The sequence below is a fragment of the Scylla paramamosain genome, chromosome 1 (genome assembly GCF_035594125.1).
Source record: "Scylla paramamosain isolate STU-SP2022 chromosome 1, ASM3559412v1, whole genome shotgun sequence".
Lineage (NCBI taxonomy): Eukaryota > Metazoa > Arthropoda > Malacostraca > Decapoda > Portunidae > Scylla > Scylla paramamosain.
Genome location: NC_087151.1, coordinates 13,723,634 through 13,750,728, shown reverse-complemented (window position 1 = coordinate 13,750,728; position 27,095 = coordinate 13,723,634). Strand labels below are relative to the sequence as shown.

General features: G+C 34.2%; 1 protein-coding gene across 4 annotated transcripts in view; it reads left to right on the top strand.

The window, feature by feature from the left end:
• Positions 1 to 27,095, top strand: part of LOC135100963 (integrin alpha-5-like) — an 89,984-nt gene that overhangs the window by 58,816 nt on the left and 4,073 nt on the right. For 3 of the 4 annotated variants that reach the window (XM_064004596.1, XM_064004582.1, XM_064004602.1), the window contains 10 exons: positions 9 to 124; positions 903 to 996; positions 4,692 to 4,808; positions 4,917 to 5,095; positions 5,803 to 5,984; positions 6,998 to 7,142; positions 13,664 to 13,793; positions 16,174 to 16,320; positions 20,442 to 20,519; positions 23,764 to 23,808. In XM_064004596.1, the coding sequence (XP_063860666.1) occupies positions 9 to 124; positions 903 to 996; positions 4,692 to 4,808; positions 4,917 to 5,095; positions 5,803 to 5,984; positions 6,998 to 7,142; positions 13,664 to 13,793; positions 16,174 to 16,320; positions 20,442 to 20,519; positions 23,764 to 23,808 (1,233 nt within the window). Of the gene's footprint in view, positions 1 to 8; positions 125 to 902; positions 997 to 4,691; positions 4,809 to 4,916; positions 5,096 to 5,802; positions 5,985 to 6,997; positions 7,143 to 13,663; positions 13,794 to 16,173; positions 16,321 to 20,441; positions 20,520 to 23,763; positions 23,809 to 25,286; positions 27,086 to 27,095 lie in introns of those variants that run through there. The other variant, XM_064004589.1, reaches the window with a different exon arrangement.

Below are 27,095 nucleotides of genomic sequence, written 5' to 3'. Positions count from 1 at the left end.
TTTTTCAGGTAATTATTGATCGCCATTCTGTCATTAGAAAAAGTGAAGACCTGCCCATCACTATCCACTGTAATGCCAGTGACATCTCCGGCTGCCAGAGTGATGTCATCTTTCAGTATGATATGTAAGAAACCATATTTCATATTCATACACAGATCACCCTTGAAATTGTAGCATTCTGTTTTATGTAAGATTTCACCAATAGTCTTCCTTCTCATTATGATATGCCATAGAAATTTCAGCCTGTTATGAGGACACAAAAACTGCAAATAGACTTCTGCTTAGGGTGTTTATTATTCATCTTTAGATAGTTTATTTGTTTATTTATATATTTATTTATTTATTTTTTTTAATGGGTGACCTTGAATTTTTTGGCAGTAGTATGCTTCAAATAATATTATCCATATTCCAACAAATTATTTCTATTAACTTCTTTATGACTGATTTAGTCTATGCTGTTTTCAATCACTTCTTTGTGAAATTCCATTAGTTATTAGTAATTGTCATTGAAGTTGTTTCATTAGACTTCTCGAATCTACCTTTGAAAAAATTAGCTTTGCTAATTTGTGGTTAATGGATTATTGGAAGCATTCCTGTTAGTGGCTCTTGGTAATAGGAAATGTTCCATCTTCTTCAAATTCCTTGAAACTCCATATAAATTGAATATAAAAAACAATCTAGACTTGCTCCAATCACCATCCTTCACTTTTTACTTGCATCCTCTAGTCCTATCTGGTCTCAGCTTTAAACATCCTTGTCCTCTCATGACAGAGATCCTCACTTCACATTTCCAGCTTCTACTGTAGCCATGCAATCTCTTCCTTGCCCTTGATGCACCATGGAAAGAAAAAGGCTTATGATTATATATGAAGTAATGAGAATATTTTGTCTTGACTCCTTAGATTGGACAACTATGTACTGATGAGTTCGCAGTCAATGAAGATCCATTTTAAAGTAAAGAATCAAGGAGAGACAGCCTATGATTCAAAACTAAATGTAAGTAGATATTTACATTATTTATGATGTGTATAGATGTACACACACACACACATACACACACACAGTACCACATGTTGCAAATAGGAAAAAGTAAGAAGAGACCATGAAATTACAAAATGGGAGGAGAAATAATAATGATAAGTAATAGAGAAAAGATTTACGAGTAATGATCCAGGACACATTATCACATGAAAGGTATATAAACAGAATATTTGGCTCCACATACAGCTTGTTAACAAACATTAGGGTGGCATTTAACTATTTAAATAAAGAAATGATGAAGAAAATTGCAACAAGCATGATACCACCTAAATTGGAATATGCCACAGTAGTTTGGGCTTCACATAGAAAAAAAGATATATGGAAACTGGAAAGAATACAAAGGGCAGCAACAAAGATGGTACCAGAATTGATTGACTTAAGCTATGAAGAAAGACTGGAAGAGATGGGATTACCAACACTACAAGAGAGAAGAGAAAGAGGAGACCTGATAACAATGGACAAATTAGTAAACAATTTAGAAAGAATAGACAGAAATGTCTTGTTACCACAGATGGAGGAAGGAGAGAGACTGATGAGGGGGCATGGGAAGAAAATAAAGAAGAGTAGATGTTTGAGCAACATCAAGAAATACAGCTTCCTGTGTCAAACTTATGAAATCTGGAATGATTTGAAGGAAGAGGTGGTTGTGACAAAGTGTACACATGTTTAAAGAAAAACTGGATAAATAGGGTTATGGAGACAGGACAAAATGAGCTTCGGCTCATGACCTGTACAATACAACTAGGTAAATACACACACACACACACACACACACACACACACACACACACACACACACACACATCCACGCATGCACGCACGCATACACACGCATGGACATATGCACACACACACCGCGTAGTGTAGTGATTAGCACGCTCGGCTCACAACCAAGAAGGCCCAGGTTTGAATCCTGGGCATGGTGAGGCAAATGGGCCCCTGTTCACCTAGCAGCAAGTAGATACGGGATGTAACCCGAGGGGTTGTGACCTCACTGTCCTGGTGTGTGATGTGTTAGTGGTCTCAGTCCTACCTAAAGATTGGTCACTATGAGCTCTGAACTCTTTCCATAGGGGAACAGCTGGCTGGGTGACCAGCAGACGACTGTAGGTGAATCTCACACACACACACACACACACACACACACACACACACTTATGCAATGTATAAATGTGTGTGTGTGTGTTTACCTAATTGTGGTTTACAGGAGGGGAGTAATCTCATAGTATCCTGTCTCTGTATCTATCCAGTTTGGTCTTAAAAACATGGACAGTTATGTCATTGACAATGTCTTCACTGAGTTCATTCCATTTGTTCATGCTTCTCTGAGGAAAACTATACTTTTTGATGTCTCTTCTACAGTTAACTTTCTTCAGCTTCTTACTGTGTCCCCTTGTACTCTGTGTGTCTAAAGTTATAAAACATTCTTTGTCCACATTTTCCATAACATTTATCATTCTGTAGATGTTTATTAAATCCCATCTCTCTCTCTCTCTTATTTTCAAGGGTAGGAATTTCCAGCATTCTTAATCTCTCTTCATAGGTCGACTTACTCAACTCCGGAACGATCTTAGTGACTGCTCTTTGTACTCTCTAATTTTATAATATTCTTCTTTATATGAGGAGACCACACCACTGCCCCATATTCCAATCTTGGTCTTATCATGAAAACCAACAACTTTTTGATCATTCCTTCATCTAAATACAAGAATGCCATTCTTATTCTTTTAACAAATTCATTGTCTGTGTGTGTGTGTGTGTGTGTGCTGTCAGATATGAAAAATACTGTCACAAAACATCATTGTAAATTGTAGAGGTGATAAACCTAATTGTTGTTTGCATTGTTACTCTTACTATTATTGTTATTATTATTTATTATTATTATTGTTATTACTAATTATTATTATTATTATTATTATTATTATTATTATTATTATTATTATTATTATTATTATTATTATTATTATTGTTATTATTATTCAGTGTTGCTTTGTCTGTTCATAGAAAAAATACAGAGAAGGGGATTCCTAGCTCCCTTACCCCTGGGGTGTAGAAAGGTGGGGCATGAGACTATTCTTTTCCACCAAGGACCAATGTGAATAATGTGTGTATGAGTGTGTGGTGCTTTATCTTTTGTTCTATGTGGGATTGCCAGCCTATTATACAGGGTGCCCCATGAGTTAAGCTGTTAAGTGCTACTTTTTAAACATACATGGCAACTCATTGCAACTGTCACCTATTCGACAGTTGTCTTGACACCTAAAAGGCCTCATCAATTGACTGACTGCCAAAGTGCATCTTTTAGCAATAGTGAAAATGCTTTTCACATTCAGTAACTTTGAATATTCAGACATGATATTCATGTGATAATATTCATGACATGATATTCATTCTGTGATGGGAATGCCCAGGTTGCAGCAGCAGAATACAGACACAGGTACCCAGATAGCAGAGTACTCTACAGTGTATCAGCATTTCTGTGAGAGAGGATGTTTCTCCCCAGCATTATCAAGTCTCACCATCAGTGGTACCAATACAAGAATACAAATACAAATACACAAATAAATAAATGGGCAAAATTCACAGAACATACCACAATTTGATATCCCTTGGAAAGAATATCTTAAAATCTGAAGAAATATTTACTGGAGTGATGGGAACACTGGGTTTTTGTCTTGGAACTGGTGACTTGCTATGTATGTTTAAAAAAATAGCACTTAACAACCACTGTTTTGCTGTGTTACCTGTACATTCTCTTCACTGACACATACAAAAATTTAATCTGTCATTTGCTGTTTCCTGTAAAGATTTGACTACATACATTGTACACAAAAAATTAACACTTTATGCCACGCAACACCACTCGAGTATGTAGTGAGCCAAAGAGGGAAGGAAGGAGGCGAAGGCCCACCCAGGCAAGCAGCTCATGCAACAGACAACTTACATATTATTTTGCAAAATAAAGTAAAACACTGCATGTGTGTATAGAGTATTTTCTACTTAGAATTACTTGAACTTTCAAATCCCAAATCCTTAACTCACAGGACACTCTAGATTATTATTGTTATTATTATTGTCATTATTATTATTATTGTTGTTGTTGTTGTTGTTGTTGTTGTTGTTGTTGTTGTTGTTGTTGTTGTTGTTGTTATTATTATTATTATTATTATTATTATTATTATTATTATTATTATTATTATTATTATTATGTTGTAGTAGTAATAGCAATTTGCTACTGACGTATACCTTAAACAGCATTGTGTACTGCTTGTCACAATCTTATATTGCCTGGTGGCTTGCCTGGTGTCTCATGTTGGTGGTAGCATAGCTGGTAGATCCTCCAGCCACATCCCTCAGTAGCTCCTAGTAATTTTGTCTCCCTCCATATATTAGAAAATCATATGGGGTTGGAGGAATCACATCTTGCCTCACTAATGTATCTGACAGATGGAGAATACAGACTACCCTGCTGAATGTTGTCTGGACATAGAATGCCCCAAGACTATCTCTTGACTGTCTCATGACTTCCTCTTGACTACCCCTCAACTGCCCCTTGACTGACTCTGACTCACCTCAAATACCTCTTTCTTTATTACTGTTAAAATTCACTTATGTGATAAGCTGTCAATAAAGGAAAAATTGTATTTCAGATTCGCAGTAATGATGTTTTCAAAATCAATAATGTTGAAAATGATGAGGTTGCATGTGAAGAAAATATCAAGAAGGAAATTGAGTGCAAACTAGGAAGACTTGACAATAATGCTAAGGTATGTATGCTGCAATGAAATGATTTGATAATATTTTTGTTTAATATTGTATTTTACTTATAGTAGTTTATACTTGAGTACTTCAGTCTTAAGAATCCTATATTTCAGGTATATTTCAACTTGAGTCTGATACCAACGCAAGAATTCCTCTCCTCTCTGGACACCCATGCTCCATTCTTTAACATGACAGCTGAAGTGACAACATTGTCTGCTCTCAGCAACCCAGACACTGCTATCAAGCAGATTAAGGCTCCCATTGATGTACAAGGGTCACTACAGCTGATTAAGTAAGTCTGCAAATGAGGAGTGAGAGAAGATTTATGCAATAAAGAGAAATATCCTTTCATTTTGTGAAGGTATGTGCCAGTACAAGGATCCTTGAATATTATGGCTTAGCTGAAAGAATACTGTAGTTAGTTTGTTTATAAAGGTAATCATTATCTATTTTATCATCATCATTATTATGTGTCTGTCTGCCTGTCTGTTTTTTTTCTGTTTTTTCATCCTTCTATCTCTCTTTCTGTCTATCTGTCTGTCAACCTACATTTGACACTATTCTGAAGAACTCCCCCAAAGAGATGACTATGGCAGGAGAGTGTCTCTTTCTGTGCTCTTGCATACATTCCGTGCATACTCCAGCCCTGTCATGCTCCTCCTACATCTTTCTCTCATATACTCCAGCACTTTATCTTCCATCTGTTAATGAATGCTCATGAGTTTGTGCATTTAGCCATTTTATCATGGCTACTCGCAGAAGGGACATCTGCATGGTATATATATATATATATATATATATATATATATATATATATATATATATATATATATATATATATATATATATATATATATATATATATATATATATATATATATATATATATATATATATATATATATATATATATATATATATATATATATAGAAAGATTTAGTTATTTATAATACATTGTATGTATTTTAATGTGCATCCTCCTCTTTCAATCCATAAAGGCAGCCGTCTCAACCTGGTTTTGTGTACTTCAATAGTTCTTCATACTACAAGTCAGCTAAAGAAGCAAAGTCTGAGGAAGAAATTGGACCAGACATTAAGCATACATACAAGATTCTGAATGCTAATAAATTTAGCATTTATGAAGCTGATCTGACTGTACATTGGCCACATACTATTGATGGTAAAAATAACTCATTTGTCATGCATGATTCATATTTAATCATCATAAAATTTTGAAGAAAATTATGCATTTTGAGAAGTTAACTAAAAGTTTCAGGAATTTGACTTTTGCTGGAAAATAACTTACCCTATCTCCAAGTTACCACTATTGTCCATAAAAGTAGTACCTTAGAACAAATATGCAACTCCATTTTTTTCACAACTTAAAAAATTTTAATATCTTTTGAAGTTTTCAAGCTTGATGGTCTTGAACAGCTCCCATAATTATGGATATCCTCATTTGTATCAAACTTCAACTTGGAATAGAGGAAAAAAAAATGCTGGGGAGAAGATCATGCTAACATGATGGGTGGGAAATTATTACTTTGTTTTGGAAGCCAGGAACTGCTGTACAACAAGAAATCTGTTGGTGAGTTATACATAGTCTGAGGAATAACTCAGTCCGTTCTTTAAGTGTTTGAATGTTTATAGCAAGTGCTTTCCATGAGTCTCTTCAAAATTTCACTGTAAACTTCCCACTGACATTGTGACCAGGAGAAGAAATACTTGGTGGACACTCCTGTGAATGTCAAAGAAAGCAATCAACATAAGTGTGACATTGCTGTAAACTCAGTGCACTTTTTTTTCCCCCTCAATGAATAAGGAGATTTCTAATGCAACAAGTACTGTCTTGTCTCTGGATCATAAATATGCCCATGATTCCTCATAAAGTTTCAGTAATCTGCTGTTTGCCTTTCAGCACTGTTCATACAAATTTTGTAACAATGTGTCCCATGCTGAAAAGTACAAAAAAGATAAGTGAATTTGCTTATTACAAACATCATAGATAGTTTAGTTGCACATGTGACTGCCATTATGCTGACTCTTAAAGGATGATAGTTTCTCCACCTAAGGCCAAGCTGTATTCCATTTAATACTTCCACAATTCAGATTCCTGAACTTTTTGGTAGCACTTTGTGCAGAATGTTTTTTTGTGATGTATATTTTCAAGTTTTCTATATTTTATTTCAACAGGAAAGTACTTCCTTTACTTGATGGAGAATCTTTCAGTCAGTGAAATGAACCATACCTGCCATTACCCGAGTGGGTTAGTGGATCCATTTAATCTAAAGGATGACACACAGAAGCAAGGAAGTCAAACTCATGAGGAGAAAACCAGGTAAGATTGTAGAGTTTCTCTGGATCTTTACTATAGAAATGTATCAGATGTCTGCATTTGCATCCATATCCACAGAACATCCACAAAGTTCTTAACATCTGCATCTGCATCCATAGTTTTGATAATTTGAACATCTACATCTGAGGTTCTGATGATTTAAACATCCACATCCACATTTCTTATAATTTAAACATCCACATCTGCATTTGTGATGAAATAAATATCCACATCCCCATCTGCACCACACACAAAGAGAATGTGGCAGATACATTTTATACATTACAGACTACAGAGTACAGAGCTTGCAAAAGTTAAAGAAAATTAACTAATGTACATTTACTTAATTATCTACTAAAATAATGCTTTTTATTCATTTCCTTTTAAATTAACATAACCTAATGTGTCAAGAATTTTGCAGAAAGGCAGAAGGAGGGAGAGAATTTTACATAGTGACTATGTACATATGTAAATATGCAAAAGCATGTATGTACATATTGTGTATTAGATAGTACTGTATATGTGCACTATATGTAATATTGCATACATAATTATGTAAGAAAGCAGCCTGGTTGGCAGAGAGAGAGAGAGAGAGAGAGAGAGAGAGAGAGAGAGAGAAAGAGAGAGATTGTGTGTGAATGTGTGTATTTACCTAGTAGTAATTTACAGGACCTGAGCTACGCTTGTGTGGTCCTGTCTCCATATCTACACTTGTCTAGTTTTCCTTAAAGTTGTGCACGCTCATTACCAATACTACATCCTCACTTAGAGTGTTCCAGACTTCTGTATTTCTCTGTGGGAAACTGTTTTTTATATTACTCAAGCATCTTCCTTTTCTTAGTTTTGTTTTCTTTTGTTTTTTCCTCATGTGTAATGGGTATTTCTTACTTCTTTTAGCAGCAGTTTCTCATTATCTATTTCTTCCACTCCGTTTCACAGTCTATAAATTATTATTAAATCTCCCCTTTCTTTTCTTTGTTCCAATGTTGGCAGATTCATTTCCTTTAACCTTTCTTCATATGTTAACTCTTCCAGTTCAGGAACCATCTTCATTGCCATCCTTTGTATCCTTTCTAGTTTTTACACATGTTTCTTCTTGTGTGGAGACCACACTCTTTCAGCATATTCCACTTTTGGTCTAATCATGGTGATAATTATCTTTCTTATCATATCTTTATCCATGTAATAGAATGCTGTTCCAATATTTCTCACCATTCTCTATGTATCTCTGAATATCTTTTCTGCATGCTTCTCCAACTGTTGAGTGTCCTGTATTATCACTCCCAGATCTTTCTCTTCTTATATTTTTATTATTTCTTCATTTCCCATTTTATATCTCCATTTTGGTCTCTTCATTTTTTTCCATTTCCATTACATGATATTTTTTTCATATTAAATTCCATTCCTCATTTCTTACTTCAGTCTCAGATTTTATTCAGATCATCTTATAGAATTTCACAGTCTTTGTTGTTTTTTATATGTCTTTATAATTTGCATCATCTGCAAACAACCTCACGTAACTTTATTCCTTCAGGCATATCATTTATGTAGATCAGGAAAAGTATTGGTGCCAGCACTGATTTTTGTGGTACTCCACTATCTACTTTTCTTCAGTTCGATTTTACATCTTTTACTACCATTCTCATTTCTCTCCTTTAAGTAACTTTCCATCCAGTCTTTTATTTTTCCATTTAAGCCTCTTATAATTTTTAACTTCCATAACAGCCTGTTGTGGGGAACTTTGTCATTTTTTAGATCTAAATACTCACAGTCTACCCATCCATCCCTCATGTATATTATGTCATCAGATTGGTTACACATGATCTCTTTTGTCTAAAGCCATATTGTTTTTCTGTTATTATATCACATTTTTCTGGAAATTCTGTCCACTGCTTCTTCATCATTTTTTCAAAGATCTTACATACTATGCTGGTCATTAATAATGATCTATAGTTTAGTGGTTCTTCTTTCTTTCCACTTTTATAAATTGGCACTATGCTCTCTTTCATTTCTTAGGCGCTCTTCCAGTTGATATTAAGCACTGAATTATGTCATATACTGGTTCAGTTAACTTTCCTGCACTCTTTTAAAATTAAACTTGATACTCCATCTGGTCCTTTTGCTTTCCTTTCTTCCAGTTCCTCCATCTTTTTATAAACTTCTTTAATTCCTCTCTCCTTATTTTCACATGTTCATTTCTTGCTATCTTAAAGTTTTTTTTTTCAATTTCTTTTCATTCTAATCCAAGCTTCATCTCTTTTTTTTTCTTTGCACTTGTACTTCTTGCACAGAACAGCACCTGTTTTCCTCTTTCTTTAAATTTGTATAATGGGACATATTTATTCACCCCTGTCCCATATATTTCCATAAAAATGTCATACTTATCTTGTATATCATTTGCTCTTTTCAGCTTTTCCTTGTCCTTTTCTTTATAGACTTTCTTAAGATCATCTATATTCATTTTTCCATAGTTTCTCCTATTTTCTTAGTATGGTTCATTCTCTTCAATGACATCATTATTGGTCTCTACTTCTATCATTATACGGTCACTTTTTCCCATGGGACACATGCATCTTAACTCTTCAGTTAGGTCCATACCCTTCGTTAGTATTAGGTCTAGTCTTGCTGGTTCGTCATCTCCCCTATATCTTGCATTTTCAGTCACCCATTGCATCATTATGTTTTCCATAGTCAGCTTCAGAAATCTTTCTCCCCATGAAGACTCATTTTCTCCTGTTTAAAACGTTTCCCAATTTACTTCTTTGCAGTTGAAGTCACCAACCAATAATAGTCATATTCTTTTATTTTAATGGATTGATTTACTCAAACACTGGGTGTTTGTGTGTGTGTGTGTGTGTGTGTGTGTGTTAACAATATATACATGCATTATGCATGCCTGTGTACGTAGATCCTACTCCCTTTTAAGGTTCACAAGAAAGATTTCAGTGCTTTGTCCTTAACTTTATATTATGTAATTATACAAAAATAAGACTGAAAAATATGAATTTGCAGTGCTGAACACTTTATCATCCTAGTCATCTGGCAATAATTGGTTATATATGATGATTTTTATACTAATATCCTGAACACATCTACATCTGCATCTGTTACTTGGTAGGAACTGATATCTTCATCTACATCTGCGAAATATGTACATATGATATCTGCAAACATCTTCATCTGCAGATCTCTGAATTCTGACATCCAGTATATTTCTTCTTTACTCAAAAATCAAAGTCTTTGTCAGAAATGAGCCTAAAATTTGGAGTTGTGTATCAGATTTATTTCTGCTGATGGTCCATTGTGCACTTGTTGGGGGCTCTTGATCCCATATATCACAGAACAAGTCTAACTTTTTTTTTAAATCCATCTAAGTATTTTCATAGTACTACTTTCTTGAAAAGACATCCAGGTACCCTTGCAACATGCTCTTGGATGGAAGAAGTTCTGTGTTTCAGTGGAGTTGAATTGTCAACTTCCCCTGGACACTGCTAATTAGTTTCTTATCTTTCTTTTGGAGATAAAGTCACTTATGGTGAGTTTCTGGGGTTTTCAGGTGAATGTCAAAGATCAGCATATAAAAATATGTATATTTAGGTATATGTATACAGAGTTCTGGGAGAAGGGTGTGGCATGTATGGGACAACAGTTGTCCTTTATGTGGTACAGCAAGAGACTGGCAGAACCAGCTCGAGAGACACTAAGCGCCTTCGAAAAGTACTGACAGCAGAAATATGGGTGGGTTGACCACACTCACAGTATATGAATATATACCTGATTATAGCTCTCTAATTATATAAATAAGGCAAGGGAAGAACTACTTAAAGCTAAGAATAATACATGCCAAAATACTTTAGAGAGAGATTAACTATTAGATAATGTAATGTAGGTGCTACCAATTACTCGTATTTATCAGTGGTAATAAGTGGACTATGGAAAGTTCCATGGGGTGTGTGTGACATAGGATGGCATGATCATGTCAACCCCATATCTTGTACATCATTTGCTCTTTTCAGCTTTTCCCAGTCCTTTTCTTTATAAACTTTCTTAAGATCATCTATATTTGTTTTTCCATAGTTTCTCCTATTTTCTTTGTATGATTCATTCTCTTCAATGACATCATTGGATGTATACATACAACTATAATGCTAACTAGGAAAAGAAATATAAATTCAGTGCATATTAACTATTAATTATGTGATACCATTACATCGCTCAGTCACCTACTTGATGCATCCTTGTGTATACAGTGTATCTAACCATGTTATATGTATGAAACTCCATCACTAATAGTTGCACAAGGAAGATGTTTACATCTACTATCAAGATACACATACAAATTTAAGGCTTTCCCAACACACATATATAAGAGTATTATCAAGAATACTAAAACAAGGAAAGGTGTCAGGACACTTGTGTAGAGAAAAGTAGATTTCAGATATACTGGTAAAGATGCCTCTAGAGCCTCTGAAAATTCTTATTTGTTGGAGGAGAGAGTTGATAATGAGTTTGTTATAAAAAGAAGTCCATGACTTTCAAATTCTTCAGTGAAGTTAGAGGCAATACCCTATGAGAAAGCTGTCATGAAAACTAAATGAAACCAAGAAGAGTAAATGGTTAGTTTACTAGAGTGTACATGACAAGCATCTTGTACCGCATAATGTCCTATAACCTCCTCATAGGTGGTCCCTTCTGGGAAAGTCACTGGGACATAAAAGGTTTCTGTGAAATAAAAGTAATGATATTCATGAAAAATTGCAATGAAAAATTGGTTTTGAAACCACATGCTTGTATGGACAGTGATAGGCTCTGAATGTGTCAAAGTGACTTCACAAATTCCATTTACTACAGGTAAGAAGGCAAATTTGATATTCGAACAATGATACAAATGTAAGTATGAAGATTTACAACATATCAGTTCAGTTAAATCTCCAGTTATATATAATGAGAAATCCTTGGCTATTAGCAGTAAGAAAAAAAATAATACATAATAAATGCAATATTGAATTTTTGTGGTTATTCAAAACAGTCATTTATTTTCATTTGCTTCAAACTTAGATATCACTTTTCAGTATCATCAAGGCTTACTTTGGTTATCCTTTCTGTCTTTTACTGTTTAAAATGGTTGGCAATCCTGAATTTCTTGTCATTATTTTTATCTGATACCTCATTTCCTCTAGGCTTCTCCCCAATGAAGTGGCCACAGCAGAAGAGCCTCCAGCTTTCCATATCTGAACACTTCTTGCTTGTTTGAGCCCACTTCCTCTGTTAGCACTTCCTTCAGACATATACTCAATTAATGTATTATCTTTCATATGGCTTTCCCCTCCTACTATGAACTTTGATTTCATTCCTGTACACTCTTTACAAGTTTTTGCTCATCATCCTCTTAGTGTTGCCAAATCTTTTGTATATATTTTCACCCAATCCATTTCAAACCATTCCATTTGCATAGTCAGGTAAGCTTGAATTTTTTTTTTTTTTTTATACATACTTTCAGTGTTCTCATCCTTGCATCCTGTCACTCCATACACCCACTTCAGATGATCAGTTTCCATGGCATATACTCATGACTGATGTGTTTGTAGGAATTTAAAATATTCATTTATCTGCATCTTACACACACACACACACACACACACACACACACACACACACACACACACACACACACACACACACACACACACACACACACACTTGATCTCCAAGTACTAAGAGAGACAAGGGAAAATTGGAATGAATACAGAGAGCTGCAACGAAAATGCCTCCAGTCCTATATAATATGTCATATGAGGAGAAATTATAGAAAACAAGTCTCCTTACTTTGGAAGAAAGACGAGAGAGAGATCTGATTACTGTGTACAAGATGAAGTCTGGAATTGAGAAATTAGATCGCAGGGACCTGGTAGTACAAGATTGCAGAAGTGTAAGAGGACATGAACTGAAGATGAAGAAGGGAGTGTGCAGAAGGGATATGAAAAGAACAGCTTTCCACAACAAATTGTTGGAGTTTGGAATAAGATGGAAAGGGACATAGTACATACTAAAACAATACATGGTTTTAAAGAGAGATTGGATAATGGTAAATATTGAAGCAGGACAGCATGAGTGTAGACTCCTCCCATAAGCCACAACTAGGTAAATGCATACACTGTTTTTATAGAATTCCTCCACCACTCTGAAGTTCCCTTTCATTGTACATAAACGGCAGTGTCACCTGCAAACAGACATGATACCTTAGATTACTCCATTTTTTTCAGCCCAAGTTTTTCATCAACATTTTTCACCATAGTTTTCTTTTCCCTGAAGAATTACTTATTTACTCATCTTTTTTTTTCCTTATTTATTTACCATTTATTTATTTATTTATTTATTTATTTATTTATTATTATTTTTTTTTTTTATTTATTTATTTTTTTTTTTCCATTTACACTAGAATAGTAGATTGTTGCTATGAAGATGTTGGTGACAGTGATAATTGAAAATATGACAAGTAAATTATTTTCATTTATTCTTGCCAGTGCACTTATTGGAATTGGTGACAAGTCTCCTGAGTACAAGGAAATCACTTGCTCATTTGGAGAAATACCTGCAGGTGAAGAGGTTACTGTATCACTCAAGTCCAGATTGGTGTTCAGAACTCTAAAAGAGGTATGTATCTAAGGAAGTCTTCTTTATAAAGTCTTCATTTGCTTTCAGATATTGCATACATCACTGAATGTTACTTATATCTTAGTATATATTGCTTTATTATGTGCTAATGTGGATTTAGTATTCTATTTCTGTTAATCATTGTAAATATTTTAAAGAACAGAATCATCACTTAGAAAACACTGTTGAAACCTATAGTCTATTGTTTTATTAGACAAGTTGATTTGGCATCATAGGAATTTATCAACAATCAGTTCCACCATATAGCATATTACTGTGATACATCTGGCTTGTTCTTGGAATCAGACTTGGAAATGCTACAGAAATGCGATACACTAAAAACCTTGAAGTAGTAAATAGCTGTTACCTTTGGGGATTTTGACTATGTGGATGTTTTCCAAATCCAGTTGGATTTGATTTGATAAAGAAGTTGTCTTAAACAAATTCAGATCAGTTATAAATGGCAATTAACTCAAGGACTTATTATAGAATTAGAATTATAGAATTTTAAGATGTTTAATTATAAAGTTATTTATGGAAACTTTTATGGAAAGTCAAGAGCAGTAGAGGAGTATGTAGATAACTGCTCAGGTTCTTAAGTTCCTGTTCTCCCTGAGGATTACTTTTATATAGTTATCAAATGTTTGTATGGGTAATGGTCCTTGCACCGGGAGAGCCTGGAGGCAAGTGAAGAAGACATATAACAAACAACGCTGGATCCTGGGGCCTGGGTCAGTGGGGTCAGTGTCTTGGGCAGCACATAGTGAAATCAGATATCTGGGTCAGTGGGGTCTGTCTTGGATACAAAACGAATGACACCAGACACACTGGTCTGGGTCAGTACAGTCAATACCCCACTTACTTTAAATCAATTAATAAATTAAAATACCAAATCTCTCATTTTTAGCACTTAAAGTTTTGGTGGTTCATCCCATTTCTTTTTTTTTTTTCTTTTTTTTTTTTTTTCTTTTTTTTCACATTTTCTAACATATTTGTAACTTTGTTTTTAATGACAATATTTTAACCTGCAATCTTTGTTGCTTTTAAAATTTGTAGTAGCGCCATATGATGATGATGTTGCGGCACCATAACCTAAATCAATAAGTTAAAACCCTGTAACTTTAACACAGATTTTTTCATTGAAATGGCTATGAAGATTCATTTGAAACATTCAAGAAATCTTGTTATAGATATATGCCTTGTTAAAGTTTAAAGTGCATTTCAAAATTATTTTTATGATCCTTGTGCAATTAGGCATGTTTTTCCATGTTTTTTTTTTTTTTTTTTTTTTTTTTTTTTTTTTTTTTTTTTTTTTCATATCAAAACAGTTCTTTGCAGCTTTTCTATATTGCAAACATATACCACTTACTAAAGATATTTCAGGCTCCTGATTTTGCTATTGAATATTTTGTCTGTCAGAGGATGTCAGACATAGAGTTATTTGAACTCTTCATTGTTGTCATCCCCTGAAATGATTTGGTATCTTGTCTTTTTGTCTGTTGTGGCTTCTTGGTTAGGGTGAGATAATTAATTATATGATATTTTGCTGGCTTCTTCCTCAAGTTTCTTCAAGTATTATTGATCTTATTGCATAACTTAAATACTGTTCCTTGTAAGTGGAAGAATCAGGTAAGAACAACTAAGTAAACATGGATTTTGAAGCCATAGTTAGCTCCTGGTTCATTGCTAACACCAAATTTGCCAACTGACTTAATCTTAAATACTGTTCCTTGTAAGTGGAAGAATCAGGTAAGAACAACTAAGTAAACATGGATTTTGAAGCCATAAGTATAGTTAGCTCCTGGTTCATTGCTAACACCAAATTTGCCAACTGACTTAATCTAAATATAAAACAAAGAACCAAACATTAAAGAAACATACCTACATTCTTTATTCATCTCATTTTGGCAAGTTCTTTCATATGCCATATTCCTACATAATGATCAACATTTAAAAATTAAACTTTTTCGTCAAGAGAAAGATGACACTTATTTTTTTTTTTCTTTTTTTTTTTCCATCATTACATTTTGTTGGGGGTTTATTGACTATCCCATCTTCAAATAAAGTTTAGGCCTAATCCTAATGAAATCACGAGACAGGCAGACAGACCAACCAATCATACTTAGCAGTGTAGATGTATATTTACTGCAGAAATGTTTTCTCAAATCATTCTTCCTTGGGGATATCCATTATACTGATATGTTAGTATACCTCACTTTAATTTCCCATCTCAGAAAAGCTTCATAATAAGAAAAAAAGAACTGAAAACTGAAAATAGAAGGATATTCATATATGTTGCATCTGTGACAGAATGCAATTATGTTACTCTATAGTATTCAACTTTGACCATGAAGCTTATATCTGCATGACTTTTGTGCAGCTTGAACTGGGCACATCTGTGAAGAATGCATCATCCTTTGTGGATCTTCAGATCACCAAGATGCCTCTCAACCATGACCCACCTCCTCCATCAAGTTCTACCATCAACACAAAAATTTCATATCAGAATGAGAATCCAGATGCAGTGGTATGTTTTACTTTAATGAATCTGCATGGATTCCAGAATTCAGCATAAATAAAGTAAAGCCTTTGTTTTATATATATATATATATATATATATATATATATATATATATATATATATATATATATATATATATATATATATATATATATATATATATATATATATATATATATATATATATATATATATATATATATTAGGGAGGATTGTTTTTACATTTTTTTTTCTTCTTTTTTTTTCAGTTTTCTAATGTGGGTAGTTTGGAAAAGTTGTTGATTCACGAGAAAAAAAATCATGTTTTAACCATTTTCCTGTAAGATGATATTTTTTACCACCCCAAACCAACTGAAATCTGAAATTTCAGCCTAAAAAATAGGTGACTTTTGTGATATACCTCACGTTTGTATTTTTATGTATTTTTCTTTTGGGTACTCCTCAAAACTATGAATGCACCTTGTATATGACACATTTAAAGGCAGAGTGATATATGATAATATCTTCTACTGCCCCAGGCCTTTGGAAAATGTGAAAACATTGATTTTTTTCACTACTTAAAAAAAATGATAAAATTCTACCAACATATCTACAGCTTAGTATAAGTTATAATGTGCAAATTTGTTGTCTAATTATCAGTTATGAAGGCACATATCACTACATCATAACATCCTCTACTGCATCGATTAAAATCGATATTGTGTATTTGTAGGAACTTGAACGAACATCTTGCAACTATTGCTGCTTGTCTTGTGTTGGTTATAATATATGTTTCCTGTTGTTTTTAACTGAAATCAATCCAAATGGAACTCTAATGCAGCCCTTCATTTACTTAACAAAATTTTCAATAATGAAAACTTACTTGAGGAAGTGAACATATGATAATTGTTTGTCAAAGCCATGCTACCCTATGTAGCCTATTCTTTTTCTTCCTCTCCATTCTATTTCAGGCCGCCTCACCACCCAGAAGCAACATGACAGACGTTCCCTGGTTCTCTCAGTAGCAGTCTTGCAGTCTTTCTGAGTAGACATGATACACTGACACAATGAGTCAGGGGAAAATTACAAGACAGGGAGCTAGCTCTCCTGTTTTTGGTCAGCCTGCTGTATTGAACAGGCGATGTCTTCCTACTTATGAAGACATGATGAAAGCTTGCTTTTGGGAAAGATTAGCGAAGAAAACATCATCTCAAGAACCAAAATGGAGAGACATCAGTCATTCCATCTGCTTACAGTTGGAAGAAATATGTAGAACAGCATCAATTCCCACTGTCTCTTTAAAGCGAATGAAAGATATGCTGGACTTGTATCACAGAAAGTACAGAAACCTATTAAAACCATACAAAAGCAGGAAAGATGACCCTGTTTATATTAATAGGATTGAGCTTTTCAAGGCAGATGGTCAGAAACTTTTTTACATAGCAGTCTGCAAATGCACTGGAAAAACATGTTTGTGTGAAGGAATGAAAAAAAAATACCACAACAGGAGATGGAGTTTCTTGATGATCAGCGAAATCAGAGAAAAATGGCAATTGGCTCTCTAGATATAACAATAACTAAAAAAAATGCCAAAAGAAATGAGGGACAGGGAAAAGAACTGAATCGTGCAATGAATCCTCAACCATCAACAAGTGGATCTATGCAAGTGGAATCATCTCCTATATATAACTCTACTTCATCTACAGACAATTCTGATTTTGAGAGAAAATTGCCTGAAAGAGTGAAGAGCAACACTAAGAAGAAACATAAGCATGTCAAGGTCCCTTCAGTAGCATTGCTTTGTGACAGAACAGTTGTGTCTGATAGATCAGCTGCATGTATCTCCAGCACTGTGCTTAAAGATATTGGACTGATCAGTAAAGAAGATGCATCACAAGTTGTTGATAGAAACAAAATTCATCATGCACGCATTAGAATGAGACATGAAGTTAAAATATCTCATAACAAAACAAAGGAAGAGTCACCCTTGAGTATTTTCTTTGATGGAAGAAAGGATAAAACATTATTGCAGATGAAGGAAGGAAACAAATCCTCTAAAAAAGAGATTATTGAAGAGCATGTAACAATACTTCAAGAACCAGGATCTAAATACTTTGGCCATATTACTCCAAATTCAGGATCTGCTCAGGATCTGCATCAGAAATTATCATTTTTTTAAACTGAGAACATAAAAACAACTAATCTTCAGGCCATTGGCTGTGATGGCACTATTGTCAACACCAGCATTAAAAATGGTGTTGTTGCTCTGATTGAACTGCACTTGGGTAAATTTCTGCAATGGCTGATATGTCACTTACACGGAAACGAGTTACCTTACATCATTTGATCAACAAATTAGATGGAACAACCACTGGGCCTTATGGATTCACAGGCAACATTAGGAAACAGTTAAAGGAAAGTGAGAAATTGCCAATTGTTGCATTTGAGTCCATAGATGCTGATGAGATTGCTGTTGATGTTTCTGATCTCAGTACAGATCAAAAATATCTGTTACAAGCTTATAGAGCTATTCAAACAGGTCATTGTGATGCCTCACTGGCCCATCACAACCCGTGCATGATGTCACATTCTCGCTGGCTCACAACTGCTAATAGACTTCTCTGGCTCTACATGACTACATAAAGTCCATCAGATGTATTTGTGACAATTATTAAATTCATCATGATTGTGTATGCTTCAATGTGGTTTAAAATCAAAACCAATCCTTCAATTACAATAGCTTCTAAACACCTTTATGAAACAATTATCAGAGTTGGAAAATTGGACTGCAGAAAACAACAAATAGTAGAACCAGTTATTCAGTGAAATGCCTACTACAGTCACCATATAAATATTCCAATGAATATGATTCATGATGAGAAAGAGGACATAAGGGAACTGGGTTGGAGGAGGATCTTGAAAGCAAGAAGATTAGCAGAATCAGCTCCATATTGTGTATGAACTTTCAAAGTGCCCACTCTTAATTTCAGTGCTCAGTCATATTATGACATGGTTGACTGGCAGTCTTTGGATCTGACAGAATCTCCTCTTACAAAGAACATAGAGACAGAAAGTATTACTTACTTTATTAATTCATGTAATGTCCCAAGTCTTCAGACGAAAGCTATTCCGTGTCACACACAAGCAGTGGAACGTCACATCAAGGTTGTTACGGAGGCATGCCAGAAAGTTTGCATCAGAAGCAACAGGGATGGACTCATTCAATCAACTTTGCTGTCTCGCCAACTGATGCCTAGTTTTGAAACAAAAAATCAATTTGACATATAAACAGTTCCAGCAGTGGAAGGGTGGTTGGGCTGGGATAGGGTGGAACTCGAAGTATGGCCACTCCCTGCGGTGAGTTCTGGGTTCCCCCCCCCACAAAAAAAAATAAATAATAATAATAATAATACGGGGAAAATAAGCAAAGAGCTGTACATGCATTAAATTTTATTTAGGTAAATATCTTGAAAGCTTAAAATATATATTCTTATGGAAACAGAGCAAGCAGTAATAGCTGCAGGATGTTCATTCAAGTTCCTACAAATACACAGTGTCAATTTTAATTGAAGCAGTAGATGTTATGATATAGTGATATGTGCCCTCACAACTGATAATTAGACAACAAATTCGCATATTATAGCTTATGCTAAGCTGTAGATACGTTGGTAGAATTTTACAATTTTTTTTTTAATAGTGAAAAAATCAATGTTTTTCACATTTTCCAAAGGCTTGAGGTAGTAGAAGATATTATTGTATATCACTCTGCCTTTAAACATGTCATATACAAGGTGCATTCATAAATTTGAGGAGTACCCAAAAGAAAAATACTTGAAAATATGAACTCGAGGTATATCACAAAAGTCACCTATTTTTGAGGCTGAAATTTCAGATTTCAGTTGACTTGGGGCAGTAAAAGATATCATCCTACAGGAAAATGGTTTGAACATAATTTTTTCTCGTGATTGACAACTTTTCCACACTACCCACATTAGAAAATTTAAAAAAATGTAAAAATGATCCACCTTAATATATATATATATATATATATATATATATATATATATATATATATATATATATATATATATATATATATATATATATATATATATATATTGAAGTGATATTTTTCTGATGACCTCCAGGTACCTGTGTGGTTGTATATAGTGTCAACATTGGGTGGCCTTCTCCTGCTGGGCATCATTGTTGTGATCTTGTGGAAGGTAGGTTTGGCTGCAAAAGTATACTTAAGTCTTCTATCAGGTCATCATGATAATTAATATTTTTGGAAGCCTGCTTAATACAATTTGAAATAAACCATATATATATATATATATATATATATATATATATATATATATATATATATATATATATATATATATATATATATATATATATATATATATATATATATATATATATATATATATATATATATATATATATATATATATATATATATATATATATATATATATATATATATATATATATATATATATATATATATATATATATATATATATATATGTGAACTGTTCATGTTGACAAGTAGTTGGATTTAGGAAGGGGGATAAAAACCCAGGGAGGAGTTAGGATTCTTTTAATCTCTAACGTTTCGGCTGAATAGCCATCCTCAGAGAGACTGATTTACATTTATAATAGTGTTTTCACACTATTATAAATAGTGTGAAAACACACTATTTATAATAACATACAAAATTTTCTCATTTGACATTCGTACAGAGTATTGCCATCCTGGCGTGTACCTCACCTAATTTTATTTTCCTAGTCAGGTGGCATTATCCGCCTACGTGACGAGCCTTTACTGGGGACTTTCCTTGTACCTGACCTGAGGGCCAATCTGGCGGAATTACCCGCCCACCTGATTAAACCTTCTCTGTGGTTAATGACTTCCCTAGTTGTTATGAGGGTTGCCTCTATAGCTTTTCTCATTCTTTTCTTCAATCCAACTTTAATTTCTTTAGCCTCTTCCCATTTTGGTAGGTGTTTACATTTTTCTATGTGCAATACAAGGGAGTTTGATGTGTTGTGTTTTAAAACATCTTTCCTATGCTCTGTTATTCTTGTTTTAAGTCCCCTGCCTGTTTCTCCTATGTACTGCTTAGTACAACCTTTGCATGGTATGCTGTACACTACGCTGTTATTATTAACAAGTCCAGTCTCTTTAGTCCTCGTTAGCTCACCAATTTTCTCTCCCGCTAATGTTGCTATTTTTAATCCTGTTTTAGACAAATATTTATTAATTATGGAAGCCTTGTCCGAATTTGGTACACATATATACCTCTCTCTTTCGCTGGTTGTACAGGGATCTTTATTCTCTTTGTTTTCAGTTGTTATTTTCTTTGCCTTATTCTTAAGCCTAACAAGGAGCCCTTCAGGATAACCCAGCTTTTTGAAAGTTGATTGAAGAAAAAAATTGGATTGAAGAAAAGAATGAGAAAAGCTATAGAGGCAGCCCTCATAACAACTAGGGAAGTCATTAACCACAGAGAAGGTTTAATCAGGTCGGCGGGTAATTCCGCCAGATTGGCCCTCAGGTCAGGTACAAGGAAAGTCCCCAGTAAAGGCTCGTCACGTAGGCGGATAATGCCACCTGACTAGGAAAATAAAATTAGGTGAGGTACGCGCCAGGATGGCAATACTCTGTACGAATGTCAAATGAGAAAATTTTGTATGTTATTATAAATAGTGTGTTTTCACTCATGTAAATCAGTTTCTCTGAGGATGGCTATTCAGCCGAAACGTTAGAGATTAAAAGAATCCTAACTCCTTCCTGGGTTTTTATCCCCCACTATATATATATATATATATATATATATATATATATATATATATATATATATATATATATATATATATATATATATATATATATATATATATATATATTGGGACTGTTCAAATTTGGAAGGTCAATTTAATTTGAGGTCACCAGTCTATTTTACCTACCCACAGACAAGGGAAATACTCCAAACACTCACAGCTGCAGAAGAATTGACAACCACATCTAGGAAAAACAGTTTATATACAATAACATGCATATGATTGAGGTATAATACCCCTTTGATCTTATACCCACTGTGACAGTCCTCCCACTGCCCAACAGAGTGTTATAACCTTAAGCTGAGTAGTATTGTTTACTGTCTCCTGAGCAACAGGCCTTGTCAGGACCTGGGGAGGAAGTAAAGTTTGCTACACGGTGAATTACTTAAGTCTTCTGCTGCTGAACTGTCTCAACCCGCAGTACCAATTAAAACAAAAAAGGACACTAACAAAAGACACAAGAAACTATTGCAAAATGAAAGAGTGCCCACGAACACACAGGAGGGTCTGTCAGCATACACTGTGCACAAAACTTGACTTGTACACTTGTAGAGCTGAGGAGTCGCTTCCCTGGGTGTTGTGCGTAATTCACTACTACACTTACTTACAGACTACTACAGAGACTCCTATTCTATGTAAATGGGCCATGGCATACAGCCGATTATGACTCACTTATCCCCCTTAAGGCAACTGACCTGGCTACCTAGCATCCTGCCCTAGTCTCTGGTAAATACTAGAGCACGCCTCAGTATGTATGCTCCTTACATCAACAGGGTAGCATCTGGCATGGGAAAGTGTTCCAACCTTCTTCTCATGCTGCTGCGAAAGTTGGGGGTGTGGGGTGTGACATACACACATACAGACATGTGCCCACACCTGCTCCTCATGCTGTCTCACCTGAATAAAACATTTTACATTTAAAAAATTCTCATGAGCAAACAAAGGGGACCAAATGAAAACTGATTTTCTGATTGTCGAGGGCATCTCTCCTGCTGTGTACTGTGTGTGACTCAAACTGATTAATCAAAGGGAAATAAGGTAAATTAGTCGAAAGAGGAAAGTGTCTGGGGGGAGGAATTCTTATGGCAAGTTAATGTCAAATAACGGCCACTCAGCATCATACAGCTGGCGTCTGGACACAGCTTTCTCTCTTTCTCTCTTTCTTTTTCTTCTCATTTATTATCTTTTCTCTTTCATCATTCTTTCTTTCTTCATTGTGTTATCTCACTGTACATTACACACACACACACACACACATATATATATATATATATATATATATATATATATATATATATATATATATATATATATATATATATATATATATATATGTGTGTGTGTGTGTGTGTGTGTGTGTGTGTGTGTGTGTGTGTGTGTGTATATATATACTCAGTCGTTATTTTGTCATTGATTACTTTTATTATTGTTTCAGTGGTACACATAATTTGTTGTATAAATAAAAATCATATTGCATTCATATTGTTAAATAATATAAGTATTTACTTAGTAACTGTTATGTGTGAAGTAAGTTTTTTTGTTGTATTTTTTTTAGGAAATGATACAGTCAAGTTAAATATTTTTGCATTTGGATTCAAAACCATTTTTTATTTTCAGTGTGGTTTTTTCAAGCGCAACCGCGCACAGACTCCAGATAATGTGGTGAGTTTTACAACACAAATGTGTTTTTCTTTTGTATCCAAGTTTGAAAGTGAAAAATATTAAAGAAAATATAGGTTGCTCATCATTAATCTGTCATCCTTGGGAAAGAAGGAGCGCTACATTAGTGATAATTCTGCAGTACAGAAGGCTTGCCTCAAACTGCCATCAAACTATCATATAAAATAATAGAAATTATTTAACAAGAAAATATGATCAAAAAAAAGAAAATCAAGCTTCAACAAAGAACAGGTACAATCTGCCAGTGATAACATTTAATGCATGCCAAAATTATTTTGCCAGAATGACTCATAAACCAGCAAAAACATGTCCTGAAGCTGCATTTACGCCATCCAGTTTTTTGCTGTGGCTGTCTTTGGCATAATAATTTGAAGTGCAATTGACTGATACTTCCTGTGTAACTAATCACATATCATGGTCGTGGTAAATCATGAAAGTGCCAGGTGCATGCATCATATTACACTGCCAAGTGTGATTATTAGCCGTGGCACTGTAGGGTATTCATATGGCCTACTGGTAGAGAATGGCCAGTCTGTTTGGTCTGTTAATTGTTAACTGTTTGGTCTGTTCCACACATCAGTTGGCCAACAAAGTGAGCATCTGAGAGGAGACACATTCTTTGCTCAGTTATCAGTTGGCAAATAAATTAAGTAGATAGTAATGTCTCTGAATGACAGCAGTGGTATTTTTCTCACTAAACAAGAATAAACAAACTATGCCTTTAGTTCACTGACTGACCAATGTTATCACTGTGCTAAAAAGATGAGCAGGTTCACTTGCATATTTATGTATTTTTTGAGTGGTCATTCAATTGATGGAATTGTCTTTTAGTCTGATAGTTAATAGAATGCTGCCAACTTAATTGACTGATTTTAATATCACTCATCAGTGCTGCATATGAAATACTGCACCAAAGTAACCTGGTTGAACAGAATATGATAATAGATACAAAAAATTGCAAGAATGCCTTACCTGTAGTTACATTTTTATGACAATTGCTACAGTCACCAAAACAGTAATACCAATCCAGGAAATTGTAGATTATTTTCATAGATTCTACCAAAATTAAGTAATCAAAGCAGATTACAGATTGGCAAATTAATGATGGGTGACCTGTATGCAAGCTAATTTTCTATACTCATCAGTCCTAAAATCTGTGAAAAGACAGGAGAAGCTGTTTGAACAAAAATAAATACAGTATGATGGATAGGAAATGGATTTGTTAAGGGAGTCATTAACTTTTTATATACATATTATATACATAAATAAAATACCTACGTTAGGTGTTAGGTAAGCATTTATTTGATATTTCCTTTGCACATAGATTAATTGAATAAATAAGTTTCCATAAACATTGTGTAGATATTTTAACATATTTATTGTAATGCCATTTCTTTATATCTGTTTATACTGTTTTCTTTTAGGAAATTTAATTGAATATTTACCATTTTCCTTTTCAGACTCTGATTTATCCTGATGAATATTATTCCTGATATTTCATTCCTCGTAATTTTCTTCTTTCTGCTATTCAAATGGGGTTTTATTGTAAGTTCTAAGGATAGTTTTTTTTTTGGCAGAGGATAACTTCTGCTTGTATTGATGCTGCTGTGCATGATGCTTAATTAACATGGATGTGATTTATTTACATATTCTGCACAATTTTGGGGCAGTATATAGTCTCTACATTTTACACGATGGAAAATGCATAGCAGTCACGTATTGCCTTTCACTAACAGTCTCGGAATTAATGAGTGCTTGATTTTCAACTTCTCATATAATTCTGAAATGAGTTTTAAAATTAACATCAATCACTAAATGTATAATCTTCATTAGTACGTACTTATCATTGCCTTTAACAATGATTTTTTTCTTTATGGTGTATGTGCAGAAAATCCTTCTGATTTTCAGTCACTTTTAAATCATATACATAATTCATTCATAATCTATCCACAACTAATTTGCATTACAGTAGTAGTTATTTTTTTCTTATGTTAAAATTCAAGAATCATGCTCATATGATAAAGATATAGAAAAACATTACTTAATAAATATGATCACCTACCACAGGGTCAGGTTTACTGCAAGAACGAAAACTTGTAAGATAGATGGACAGAAATCAGAGAATTAGCTTTGAGACCAAATGTTTAAAAGCTCAAAAGTCAGCCAGAACCCTATTATGGATTAACAGCAGCAAGGCACAAACAGTTTCAATTAAACCAAATAATTGCCACTAACTTGGCAGAACTTAAGAGCAGTAGATCAGCTAGGTTACTACACCAGTGGCTAGGGGAAGCTATAGATGATAGCTTATAGTCCTGATAAAGAACAGGCAAATTACAGGGGAACCTCAGTTACTGAATGTCTCCCTTTCCGAACAACTTGGTTTTTAACAAAAATTTTAACTCCTAATTTCTTTGGTTGCCTTACCATAATTTGGTTTTTGAACAAAGTTACTTGATTTCAGATAGTACAAGACTGATCAAAAACTGCCATTTGCTACTAATTTACAGTTTCTGTAAATATTTCCTTTATTTTTAATGTATTTGGAGGAGAGACACAGAGGGTAAGACAGTAATTCAATCTTTGAAATAAGTTAAATGTAATCCCATTGAAGAACCTCAATGTGAACAAACAAGGTTTGGCACTCAGGAGTAATCCCGAGCCTCCTGTGGCTCTCTCTCTATGACCCACAACACCTTCACTACTGCACAACTGCATTTTTCCAGTAAGGTTTCCCAGCAGCAAGATGTTATGATCACCTTCATTTTGGTGGTGAGTGGATTGCTCCCCTTTTTGTCACTTTGTAAGGTTTTCCTGACTTGATTGGTGACAAAGAGAATGCCTGCATGATCTAAATACTATCTTTTGATGAGTTCTGTGTCACTAAGTTCATTCAGTACATCCTTTCTGGATAAAAAATTTCTAAGCTGGAGATGTTGTGGAGTTGCCATCTTAGCAGTCAGTCATTACCCGCTAAGACATGATGGATAGGTGTCTGAAAACAGATTAATCTATTTTACATTGATTCCCACAGGAAAAATAGTTTTGGTTTTCAAACATTTTGGATTTTGAACGGCATTCAGGAATGAATTAAGTTTGAAAACTGAGGTTCCACTGTACTTTTTTTTGGCTCCTAACCCTCATATCTGGAATTTGTCTTTCATCTCTTTCCTCAAATATACTTGTGGTATTGTTGTTGACCATCTTTTTGGTATTAATTTTCATCCCTCCTGGCCTTAACATCCTTATCTCTCTTGATACTAACATTT